Source organism: Aspergillus multicolor (genome assembly GCF_047715735.1).
Source record: "Aspergillus multicolor strain CBS 133.54 unplaced genomic scaffold BDW74scaffold_4, whole genome shotgun sequence".
Classification (NCBI taxonomy): Eukaryota; Fungi; Ascomycota; class Eurotiomycetes; order Eurotiales; family Aspergillaceae; genus Aspergillus; species Aspergillus multicolor.
Genome location: NW_027395955.1, coordinates 989064 through 1001328, shown reverse-complemented (window position 1 = coordinate 1001328; position 12265 = coordinate 989064). Strand labels below are relative to the sequence as shown.

The window sequence follows — 12265 nt, the reverse complement described above, 5'->3', positions numbered from 1 at the left end:
AAACAGAAGTGTAGTGCCCTGTCCCACTAGCCATCCCCACCAGAATAGATCCAATCTCCGCACCCCCAAAACTTGCCAAAGTGCAACAGCGACGCGGAAACGCGAAATGATTTTATAACCTTCGATACATGGTGAACTACTTTATTGATGATATAACTCAATCACCCCCAATCCTGCTCAATCTCGGCTCGAAACCTCTCAATAACCCCAAACCCCCTCTTCCTCAGCATCCCCATGAACCGTACCATGCGCTGTCTATCAACCTTCCTCGCCATCTCCATACTAACAACGTACAGAATAGGTCCGTAAAGAATAGCTTCAAGATGCAGAGATTCCATGGATCGCTCCGCGCACTCCAGGGCCCTCGTTGCCTGCTCGTAGCTGAGACGCTGCGGCATGACGGGCAGCTCGCAGTCCAGTCGGAGCCAGGCTGGCCCGGCAAAGAGTCGTGAGATGTCGATGCTTATGCAGTGGTAGAAAGCTAGCATGGCGGATGTAAAATTTGCTGTTGTTGATGAGGATGCTTGCGAGGAAGCGTAGAAGGTAAGACATGAGAGGATCTGGCGCTGGAATTGGGCGCCTATGCAGGTGAGTTCGAGGCCGCGGATTTCTTGGGCAGATAACGATGGCGAAGGCTGGCTTTGGGGCTGAGGAGAGTGGGCAGGAGCTGGAGCTGCTGAGTCCTCGACGTCTGCCTCCCACATTCTTATCCTGGACATCTCATGGTCAGCGAGCTGTATCTTCGAGGTTAGAACAGCAGCAAGGCAAGATCGCCGTACCAGGCTTGCAGCTGGGCCCATGTCTCGAGATGCTCGGCGAACCTCTCCAGCAGATCATTCTGGGAGAGACCGGCAATGTCTGTGTCAACGAGAGGTATAGGCCTGGCCAGAGTCTGGGGTATTATCCCTGGATCTTCTTCCTGCACGAGAGCCCGAGAGGAACTGAGGATGCGAAGTAGAGTGAGGGTTGACCTTGGTAGACGTCCATGTACACCATGCCCATGGTCGCCTGAAGCCGCCCCATGAATCCTAGTGAACCCCTGCATCTGACGGACTAGCAAGTCCCACTTGCCACCAGATGGATCGACCATGAGCTGTCAACTCATAATGTCAGCCCGAACTCTCCACCTTAATCCCAGCAAACAGCCCATGTATGGTACCAACGGGTGGCCTACCTCGGCAAAACTAAGCAGAATCGCCCGCGTCAAAATAACACCCAAAGCCTCTTGACCTGGTGCAGACTCGAGATCCGCAGTGATGGTAGTCCGGCATACATTTAAACGTTGGAACAGCCGCGATTTATCTGGCTTGGACGTCTCCAAGAGATGCGGGTTCTGAGCAGCATATACCCCGCCAACCAACGAGACGATATCCTTTAGTCTTTCATCATCGTGAATCATACCAGGCAGATGTGCTGTGGAGAACATCTGCAGTAAAACAGGGGTAATCCCGACGGCAGAGAAAAAGATCGCCCCGTACTGCTCGGCCTTGATGGCAGACGGACCGCGCGGGAGTGGCTGAGTGGTAAAATGGTGGGGTGTGACAACTCTGAACAGGGCTGGCTGTGCCTTGGGTGTAGTACACTCCAGTCCCTTTTGGGTACAGGCAGTACATGGCCTTGCCTCGTCACACTAGGTAGGGGGGTTAGTACTTCAGCTACATGAGGGGACTGCCTGTTGGGGCTATGAATTAGGTGCGCACTTTTGCATGATTACGTCGGCACTCAAGGCATCTCGGAGGCTTGATGCGTGCTTTCGGAGCTCCGCATCTCATTTTTCAGACATTGTCTCGCGCCAAATGGATGCAGCAATTGAGGAAACGGAAGGTTCGAAGGCCAAAGAGTGTCGTTGAGTTTTTCTTTTACTGACCAGGAAAAGCTTGGCATGGAGGCGGCTCCACTTTCGCGCCGTTCCTTCTAGATGTGGAAGTGGCGTGGTCGATTATCTACTTCTCCACCAATCAGATTGCGGGTTGATCTTCTCTGGTCTATTTCTGTTCTCCCACGTGGTGCACCTGTCTTAGTTGTGAGAAAAAAGTCATCCAACTATACCTTTATCGAGGATTTTGGCAGAAAGGATAATCGTTAGCCTAAGTCTACTGAGTACCAGCCTCACCAACATCATACTCCATAATGCCCTGATCACCTGGTCTGCCAACGGAACTGTAGCCCTAGCCTTTCCCCATATGTTTTATCGATACCCGACGTAGACCTATACCTACAGCATTTGCAATCAGTAAAGTCCAGTCGGTATCATAGCAAATTGCACTGTGTACTATCTATGGTTGTCTTAGTCAGTCCAAGCCACCGGTATCCTGTAACATTCCATACACAAACATGACTTCACGTAAGAAGTAGGGCCAACGTCAACAGGTCTGGACTTGAGGCAGCAAAATACGTAGCAACACTGGTGGAAAGCAAGCGAAAGATCCAAACGAGAGGCGTATATTACGCTTTCCGGACACTAGGTTGCTGGCTCCACTCTTCTATAACATCAGCCTGGTAATTATACAGTGACGTTCTGCTTCACAGGGCAAGGTAAGTATGGAGAGCCGGAGCTACTGCTCCAGGATCTCTTGAGTAATCAATTTGCTGTACCATTCACATAGGCAGATGTGAAGTATGAAGAGAACACTTTTCATAGAAAGTGAATGTCAGTCCAGGACGCTTCATAATTATCCCGACCTTCTCCAAAGGCAATATATATTCCATCTCAACCCTCTCCAGAATTCAACCTCTCCACATCTAACTCATCCTCTCTCAATCCGAACACCTCCATCCTACCTAAAATCAAGCCAATACGACGAACCACGTCTTCATCATGAACCTCTCAGATCCCCCCAACCCGTGCCTCACCCACCTCCCCGCAGAGCTACTAAACATGATAGCAGAGAACCTCCCATTCAACGACCTCAAATCCTTCCGCCAAGCCAACCGCTTCCTAAACAACGCCACATACCACCACTTCACCAGAACCTACTTCTCCAACCTCACCACCGACCTTTCCCGCGCGTCTCTGGAAGCCCTCGACACCATCTCCCAAGACACCCACCTCTCAGCCTGCGTCCAGCAAATAACCATAACAAAGCAGAATGCGAACTGCATGGAAACCTGCTACGGGACGGGCCTCGCCTGGCGCCGCCAGAAAATGAAGGGTCTCCAAAGCTTCCACAACGACGCACTCATACGCCCCCAGGAGTCCATCGCAAATTGGAAGACGGTCCTGTCGCGGTTCAGCAACTGCGTCTTAATCCGCGTGTGGAAGGAACGCAACGCGTACGAGTGGGACAGCGACGCCAGCAAGGAGGAAGACAAGGCATACATCGCGCTGCGCAAAACGATTAGTTGGCCCGGCCCCAGAGTACCGGGCCAGATATTCGACGACAAGCTCAACTTCACAGACGTGCTGGTGGTCGTCATGGAGATCCTGCCTCAGCTTTCTTTAGCGTCTCGGCCGCGCCCGCTTGCCATCAACACCTTCGAGCTTGATTTTATGAGCATACACCCGGAACCCGCCGACATGACGCACCTAGACGATCCAAAGGTCCTCAGCTTCGCGTCGAACCTGCGACATCTCAGCATCACCGGCGGACACCGGCGGTTCGAGGGGAAACAGCAAGCGCGGTACCTGCACAATCTCATCCGCCACACCGAGGCAAACCTAGAAACGCTGAGACTAGAATGCGCAACAGGCGGGGAAATCCTGCACTATCTCGCGCGGGACCCGCAGCCGGTCGGCTCTTCAGACCCATCAGAGCAGGAATACCGGGATCCCGGACTGACCTTCGACAGGTGGCAGATCCCGCACGACCTGCCGCATTTCCGGGCCGCGAAGCTCCGCGCTTTATCTATTAGCGGGTTCCAGTTACGAGAGGGGGCGGAGGTCAGGGCGTTCATTGTGCGGCACGGGGCCACGCTCGAGCGGCTGACGATTTCCGACGCGCTCGTGTATCGGGGTGGGATTCGGCGGTTCCTGGTTGCGTTGCGGTCCGCTGGGCTCGTGAAGCTGCGGTATCTGCGCCTTGCGGATCTGAGAGAGGGGCAGTTGGCCCCGTGGCTCCCGCGTTGGCCGCAGTTGTACCGACGCCCTAGGAACGTTTCGTTTCCGGCGCTGCCGGTTGGGGAGATCGTGGGGCGGGACGGGCGTAGGTTTGAGCATGAGTATTTGCAGCAGCAGGAGGAGGATAGCGATTTTGTGAACCTCACGTCGAGGGTCGAGATTGAGGGTGGCCAGCCCGGTATCAGCGCTTGGGTGAGCAGGCTGGAGGGCGCCGTTGTGCTTCTGTAAAGGGGCCATGGGATGTCATTCGTACCGTACCTTATGGTCCTGGAAAAATGTGATGGGTACTGGGTGGCCCTGTTATGACTATTCTCTCATGTTCCTGGCGTCTGGGTTTATTTTACTTTTTTTTTCGCTTTTACTACAGGAGGCTTGTCCTTGAGTTAGGGCAGGATAGGGTTTCTTCCTAGCCTGCCCTAAACCGGGGCAGAAAACGTATCCATCGTCCATCTATGCATGTTAATTACGTTCCTTCCCTCCTTACACTATCTTACTTCTTCTTGTCCGTTCATCTAGCAATAAGGACAGTACCATGGCACACTTGCTACACAAACTCATGACACGTGGGTAACAAATTGGATAAGAGGTCGTACTTGAGGGACCGCTCGGCAGCCCATAAAAAATACAATCCGTATCTATTCAAAGTCTACCTCGCAAGCAAGGTCTGGAAGTTTACCTGCCATCAATAATATGTAATCCTGCCACTTTGGCGGAGTTGGTACTCATACCTTTTACCGCGAAGGTGGTGATGAAAACGCCCGCGATGGGGGTTTATCACGACCGAATAGGACCTTGAGATTCTCCCTCCGAACGCCTCTCACACAGCATGGCACCAATTTTCCTAGTTCCCAAGTTGCATTCGATTTACTAGAGTGTTGCTACTAGTTGGTTTCCCCAGGCTTGCCGCATGCCGCACAGCCCCTGTGTGCTTTTGCGCTGTTCGTGATCGATGATTATTACTGCGTATCTGTTTCTAGCAGGAGCCGTAACAGGTGAGCTTTCTAGAGAAGAAGAGAAAGGGGGGAAATAAAAAGAAAAGATAAAGTATCAGGAACACGGGGCTTTACGCACGTACACATAGTGTAGTGCGGGCTATGTTTCCTGTTTTATTTCACTGTCACAAGGAAGCTGCGATGAACAGCCCATCTGGTCGGGTCTCGGTTGCTCTTTCCCTTTCTAGCCAGAGCACCAGTCGCTCCTTCCAAGTCCGCCGTCAAGAGGATGGCACCTTCCTTTTCTGTTAAACTTCTACTACTCAGAAGGAAGGTGCGATGGACTAAAGCGAACACTCCTTCCTCTTACGGCGGCATGTGCAAGCAGTCGCACCTTCCCTATCAAATACCAACATTGAAGAGGGTCGCGCCTTCCTCCTGTGCCACATGTGTATCATCATACTCACGAAGAAAGTGCGATGGACGACAACCTTACACAGTCGCACCTTCCTCATCAGCGACCTAGAAAGTCGCGCCTTCCTTCTTTGCCGCATGCAAATGGGTGGGTTATACCTACCTAAGGAAGGTGCGATGGACGCACCAGCCTGCCTACCGTAGAGCGGGACCATGTCGCTCTTTTTATTACGGCGTGTAGCTACGCCTTCCTCTACTGCTAAACTTATATTCCGCAGAATGAAACTACAATGGGCCGCATGCGAGGAGTGCTCCCCTCATCAGATCGCCTTCCTAAAAACTATAGACGAATCCTAACGCAAGTACCCCGTTGATTGGACCCAGTCTGCTTTCTCTGCTGCATTCTCTGGCAGTCGGCATAGAATTATCTTAAAGTCCCTCACAAAGACTCATGGACACTCCTAGGTGCCTAGGTTCCCTACAAGAAAATCCCCGCCCGGAACAACTATCCTATATTTCGCCTAGAGATCGGCCTGGCCGCCTGCTTGTTTAGCGGAAGACCTGCTCCACAAACTCGCTAATATCAATCTGTCGGTAACATACCAAATCGAGATTGGCCTCTATAAATACAGTTTACTGGTACTTGCCGTTCTTGGTGTTGGGTCAATAGCATACCATAATATATGGATGCAAGTAGATAGTAGCTTCATCTACACATGATACTAACGACACATCTCAGAAGCGCGAACGACACTACCATATTATAAGAGGACCTCTCTCTATACGTCTTCGAGTAGATTAGTAGCATGAAAACAGCCCCAAATGAGCTAAACCCACAGCCTCCGCAAAATCAACTCGATAAGCGAGTTCTTCTGCCCGAACGTCTCCTCCATGCGGTGCAGTTCATTGATCAGGTTATTCTGCATTTCTCTCGCCAGTGATTGGCACGCATCTAAAGCTCCCGCGCTCTCCATCGCCTGCAGGATGTACTGCTTGACATGCAGCGGCAGTCCCTCCCCGTCAGTACGATGCTGCATAATTCCTTTGATGACGGAGCTTTCGGCCGTGGACTGCATAAGCGTGTAGATTAGGGGAAGCGAGATCTTGCCCTCATCTAGGTCTTCACAGAAGCCCTTTTGGTCAGTGTACTCGGTCGACACGAGGTTCTGGTAGTCGTCGCGGACTTGGAAGTACCGGCCCAGTTGGGTGACGAAGTAGCCGGCGTTTATGTGGTCACTGAATAGTACTGGATCAGATACTGGGGTGAAAGTTAGCAGAGAGAAGCAATGCTTACCTGGGTATACTGGACTCAGCTTGCATCAGCTGAACGCAGAGGCGGAACATTGCGCCGGTTTCTGTCGGTCGTTAGTATTATTTGTAATCAATGTGACACTTTGTGGGTTCTCACTATTATCAATCATCATCATGTAGTCGTCTACCGTAGGACAGTGAGTGTGATACTTCCAGGCCAGGTCGAGAGCTTGTCCGCAGTGCATGTTCTTGACTTCGCCTACAGCAGGGTCAAAACCACAAACAAATCGCACAGGAGAGGTAAGAACTCACGGATAAATATCGCCGTCGCCCGAGGACTTCGTAGATTCTGTAATTCGTCGAATGCACCGACGAATGTATAGTTCGCTGAGTTGATCGTCTGAGCGGAGCCGAAGAGGACATGGGTGCATGGTTTCCCGCGGCGAAGGGTGGAATTGTCTTCAATGTCATCGAGCCTGCTGACTGTTAGTATATGTACTAGCAGTATAACTAAATTTGTACGTACATTAGTGAAGAGTGGTGTAGCATCCCTATAATTTCCTTGATCGAGGCCAGCGCCGGTCGCGGGACGTGCAGCCACAGATTCAGCGCGTCGATAAATTTGTCTCGGATGTTCTTCGATGGCAGAGAGGCGATGTAGTTGTAGGGCGCTAATACGTCCTGTCGATTGTGTTAGTACTGGAAAGAGTGGGAGCGTTATCAGGGCTAGCTCACATCGGTCGGTGCCTGGGCAAATCCGTCATCCACAGGCTGGGGAGTATATCGTTCCTTGGGCCCTGACCCGTTGATGAGACCATTCGTCGGCGAATCAATACTGCGCTTGACGTGCTTCTCGCCGTTTCCATTCTGCAGCGTTGTATGCTGAAGATGCGTGCCGTTGGGCATGGACTTTGCAGACAGAGGTGCACTCTCAATGTCATTACTGCGTCTCTGGAGGTTGCCCTTCTTAACCTCCGCAATTGATGGTCTGTATGTGGCGCCGGCGCTGGTCTTATAGTGTAACTCTCCAGTGACGATGACAATTTCAGGCTGGCTGAGGTCCTTCTTCCTTGGATACCGGGGGCTGTAGCAGCTCCAGTACTCGGACCCGGATGCTGTCGTCTCAACTGCACCAAAGTACTTGTAGTACCTCTCTGGTAGAGGACCTCCCTGCTCTTCTAACTCTTTGATCATCCGAAGATGGATTCGTTGCTGGATAACGATCTCTTCTCGTACGCGATTTTGTCCTTCTTCTTCGCAGCAGCCGTGTTCTTGCATCATGATGCAGACCGCATTGACCGGAAGGTTCTTCTCCTCGTTCTCGTAGTATTTGTACACCTCCTTTGGCCAGCTCCAGTAGTCGTTGATGAGGAAGGTCGAGTGGTGGCCAACGTTGATAATCGGTGCCAGCTTTTGCTTCTCTGCTTCTGTGAGCTTGAGGCCCATCCCAAAGCAGGCCATGTCTTGGAAGACTCTAAAGAAGATCAGCACATATACCAATCAGAGGATTAAGGCACACATACTCGAGACCGGAATTGGCCAGACGTAGGACCAAGTAGTCCGCGAAGGTCTTGCACTCCCCGTGGCCAGGCAGGCTGGTCGGCTCGAGGATTCTGCTGTAGGTGGCCATCAGTTCGTTGGCGAGCGTACGGTCGATCTGCATCATCTCGACCATACAGCTCGCAAACAACCCCTTAGCCTTGATTTTCATTGCCGCCTTCTGGTCTTCATCGTACATGTTCTTGCCGAAGAAGTCTTGGAGGTTGTCGTTATACTCTCGTACCTGCAACTGGTCAGCTTCCGAATCCCAACAAGAATAAGCATAACAGACCTTGTCCTTGCCCGCGTCATCGTAGTAATCTAGGCCTGTTAATCGTGGAATATCAAGCAATCGGGAGACATACCATCGTTGAGGAAGGTGAGCTCGCAAAACCGCGTCATCAGCGAGAGCCGATCGTCTCGGCAGTGTGGAATGCATAGCGCCGTAACATGAGTTGGCCCGATATTCGGCAGGTCTGCAATTGTGTGTGTATTCAGTTTGATGCCAAACTCGGCCGTGTATTCCTCGGTCAGTTTGACCGCATCTTCGACGACGCTCGCGTAGTTCGCATGAATCTCGGTCGGCCACACGGACACGCCTCCGCCCGCCCGGACGTCCTCTTCAGGGACAACGATCACTTTTGATGTCATTGGTGCGGAGTTGAGGATATGCAAAACCGTTCGGATCTTCAACCCCTGTGAGGTTTGCGGGCTCTCTTCGGCGGATAAATGAGAGGATGGGGAGGTTCGGGGGCCGGCGGATAGAGATGCACCGTTATTTTGGGGGCGGAGTCCGGCGATTAGTTGAATAGATTCAAAAGCAGACTGGTAGGCGTTTGTGAGCTGCATGCGCCAGGGGCTGGGACCTTATATCCTGACAGTCTCCTGCTGCTACCCCTGGCCGTCTGTCCTACGGTTGAGTAAGATTGTCTCAACGAAACCAGGCTTCCAGAGGCGACATCGGAAGAAGAAATATGGACCGGCAAGGAAATCAAGTGCCCCCAACCGTGAACCTGGCTGCAAATAGCTGGCTTCGAGAACGATCTGCATATGCACCGTTTTCGCTGCTGCTTAACAGCCACAAGGGATGGGCGCTCTGCAATTCAGATCTAGGAAGGAGACGAAGACAGCCATTGGGCCATCTCAGCAGCTGCGTTCCACGGAGGAGTGCAGCAGTCACCCCCGGGCGCCCCATCGGGACGCAGCCTGGCTCGTACAACAGTTGTACTTCTTCGGGTTCTTGGGTAGCACTGACCCATGGCTTGGATGCGCACAGTTCCAGCTAGAGTCTGGCAGTGCTTTGACGCTCTTATATAGAGAACTCGAGGCTTGAGAGAAGTGGGAGACACTGGATCAAGCATCGGCAGCACATACCGGAGACTCGGTGGCGCCTTCCCTGTTGGTGCAGGGATCTCGGCCCTGCCACCCCCCTGTCAATACCTGCAGCGTTGGTCCCTGCCTCGTCTGTGCCTCCCCGTTGGTAGCACTGCCTTGGCCGTGACACCAGCTCCACTGTCTCTAGACAAGACACCGTTCTGGTCGAACGGTGGCAATGAAGACGCGCCCTGTCTTGCCCCTGAACCATCACCGGTCGCGCCCCTACGCAGAATGAACAGATGGGTCGGAATGAATTCTATTCCACTCTAGACTGCCTTTTATTCGTGGTTCGTGCAATGCTTTCTCGTTAGCGTCGGACATCAACCTCGTCCTCTCACTCGGGCGCCGGGCATACTCGCACAATCACTTTGCTCGGGCAGATATTGCGACATCAGATGATCTGGACGAACATAGCACGGGGCTCAAGCATAGAATAGCGCCGAGTCAGCCTTCTTGCTTCTCTCTAGACCATCTTAGCAATGGTCTTTGTGCTTTTTATCCACCCCCTCCACGTCTCCCAGTGCACCTATCATGACCAGTAGCCTCGGTTCCCATCTGTCCTCGTTGAGCCTTGACAGGATCACGCCCTTCACTATCTTGCTGTCACTTATTACCTTGGTGGCCGTCAACTTCCTCTACCAGATCATTTACTATAGATACTTCCACCCGCTTCGCCACTATCCCGGTCCTTTCTGGGCGGGAGTCACCAGAATCTGGTCAGCATGGCACCACTTTCAGGGCACCGAGTGCGAGGTCTCATGGCAGGCAGTGAAGAAATATGGTACGTCCCTTACTCTGTTATCTCAGAAGAGACCTAATACTCGATAGGCCCCGTCGTACGCGTCTCCCCAACAATGCTCCTGCTAGCAGATAGCACCATCATCCCGACCGTTTACCACCGCCGCTCCACCAAAGGCCGATGGTTCCCAGAGGAGATGTACAAGCGGCCCGGTATCCTCATGGTCCGAGACCCTTTCCAACACGCCGCCCATCGCCGTCTGGTCGCGAACACATACTCGCTGTCGAATATGCAACGGATGGAGGGCTTGGTCGAACGGAACATCACGAAATGGATGAACAAGCTGAACACAGCCTTTGTTGAGCCGAAGAAGCCGCTGGATTATGCAGTCTGGGGTACCTTCTTGTCGTATGATACCATCACCGACGTCGGCTTCCGCACTCCCCTGGGCTTTGTGGACACCGGCACGGACGTCGACAACCTGATCCACATCTTCCAGGTGGGCATGAAACTGCTCGGCGCGGTGGGGAGGGTATACACGATGTTTGACATTCTCACGCATCCCCGTTTGAAGAAGTACTTTCAGGTGTCGCCCGAGCAGAATATCTGGTTTGGAGGCGTCATGCAACGTGCTCGGCAGGTCCTCGCCGACCGCACCAAAGCCCTGGAAGAGGGGAGGGTTGTGAAGCCTGAGAAGGGAGATGATGACTACGATTTTCTACAAGCGTAAGATCCTCATGTAACTACTCACTCATCTCAAGCTGACCCTCCTCTGGTCTACAGTTTCATGGACACCCGCACCCCCGAAGGCAAGCTCCTCGACGCCGAAACCATCCAGTCCGAGATCTTCGTCATCCTCGGCGCAGGCTCCGACGGCTTCGGCAGCTCAAGTTCGTCCCTCCTCGCCGAGATCCTCCCACGACCAGACACGTACAAACGGGTGGTCAACGAAATCAAGAAAGCCGTAGAAACCGGGCAAATCACCTACCCAGTCCCCACCTACACCGAAGTCTCCAAAAACCTCCCCTTCTTCTGCGCCTGCGTCCGCGAGGCCATGCGTCTGCACCCCCTCCCATCAACTCTGCTCCCGCGTGTATTAACACCGCTTGACCCCGAAATCGTGATCAACGGCCGCAAGATCCCGCTGGGCATGGAGTTAGCCGCCAACCCGTGGATCTCACACAGGGACAAGGCTGTCTACGGTGAAGATGCGGAGGAGTTTAATCCAGACCGGTGGCTAGATGACCCGAATAAGTTGAAAGAGTTGGAGAAGTATAACCTGACTTGGGGGACTGGGTCGAGGGTTTGTCTTGGTAAGCATTTTGCTATGATGATGCTGTATAAGGCGCCTGTTGCGGTAAGCTTCCCTCTTCAATGCACACGGCTCCTACTTGTCTGGTCTGACCTGATACATAGCTACTCATGAGCTACGATGTCACCCTGTGCAAAGAGACGCCACAGACGCCTAAGCCCTGGTCACGGATGAATGGGCCAGCGCGGCTTTGGCATGATGTTTGGGTCAACCTTAGGAAACGCGAGTCTTGGGTTGTTGACGGGGGAAACGAGCAATATGAGAATGCGGAGGTGTTGGAGAGTGATGCTGGTGTTCCTCCTATGGTACTCTAGAGCTTGATTGAAAGCTGGCGTTGTTGTTGTATACCTACTTAATTGCTTTACATCTTTTCTCCAGCACTCATCCTCGTCGTCGATACCTACAAATGCCGGTGTCTGTTGTTTCATGTTATAGATCATTACCATTGTTTCAAGACGATTCTGGAGGTTCTAATGCCTTGGTTGTCCGTAAGCAGATACGGAAGTAGGGCCAAGCCCTAACCTCAATGATCGAATGCCCTCATTCCCCCCATGTCAATTGATGAGGGGAACAGTATGTCGTGCAATACCATCACTAATCTCAGCCAAATGCTGTGTTGCTTCAGGTTCGAATAGAGCGACGCA

General features: G+C 52.6%; 4 protein-coding genes across 4 annotated transcripts; 2 read left to right on the top strand and 2 right to left on the bottom strand.

Annotated features, from left to right (window-relative positions):
- Window positions 1–161: 161 nt before the first annotated feature.
- On the bottom strand, window positions 162–1426 carry BDW74DRAFT_175156 (uncharacterized protein; the record flags this gene model as incomplete). Its single annotated transcript, XM_073728237.1, has 3 exons — window positions 162–711; window positions 780–1093; window positions 1175–1426. The coding sequence occupies 3 exons, from the start codon at window positions 1424–1426 to the stop codon at window positions 162–164; spliced, it is 1116 nt and encodes a 371-aa protein (XP_073587200.1).
- Window positions 1427–2818: 1392 nt separating this feature from the next.
- Window positions 2819–4285, top strand: BDW74DRAFT_175155 (uncharacterized protein; the record flags this gene model as incomplete). Its single annotated transcript, XM_073728236.1, has 1 exon — window positions 2819–4285. One exon carries the CDS (start codon window positions 2819–2821, stop codon window positions 4283–4285), a length of 1467 nt encoding a protein of 488 aa, XP_073587199.1.
- Window positions 4286–6230: 1945 nt separating this feature from the next.
- BDW74DRAFT_175154 (bifunctional terpene synthase/polyprenyl synthetase family protein) lies at window positions 6231–9042 on the bottom strand (the record flags this gene model as incomplete). The annotated part of the gene is made up of 9 exons (XM_073728235.1): window positions 6231–6639; window positions 6698–6758; window positions 6812–6913; window positions 6967–7130; window positions 7181–7335; window positions 7390–8128; window positions 8178–8437; window positions 8486–8514; window positions 8559–9042. The coding sequence occupies 9 exons, from the start codon at window positions 9040–9042 to the stop codon at window positions 6231–6233; spliced, it is 2403 nt and encodes an 800-aa protein (XP_073587198.1).
- Window positions 9043–10101: 1059 nt separating this feature from the next.
- BDW74DRAFT_188467 (uncharacterized protein) lies at window positions 10102–12040 on the top strand (the record flags this gene model as incomplete). The annotated part of the gene is made up of 4 exons (XM_073731727.1): window positions 10102–10351; window positions 10399–11035; window positions 11093–11666; window positions 11726–12040. 4 exons carry the CDS (start codon window positions 10102–10104, stop codon window positions 11933–11935), a joined length of 1671 nt encoding a protein of 556 aa, XP_073587197.1. The 3' UTR covers window positions 11936–12040.
- Between the last annotated feature and the right edge of the window lie 225 nt (window positions 12041–12265).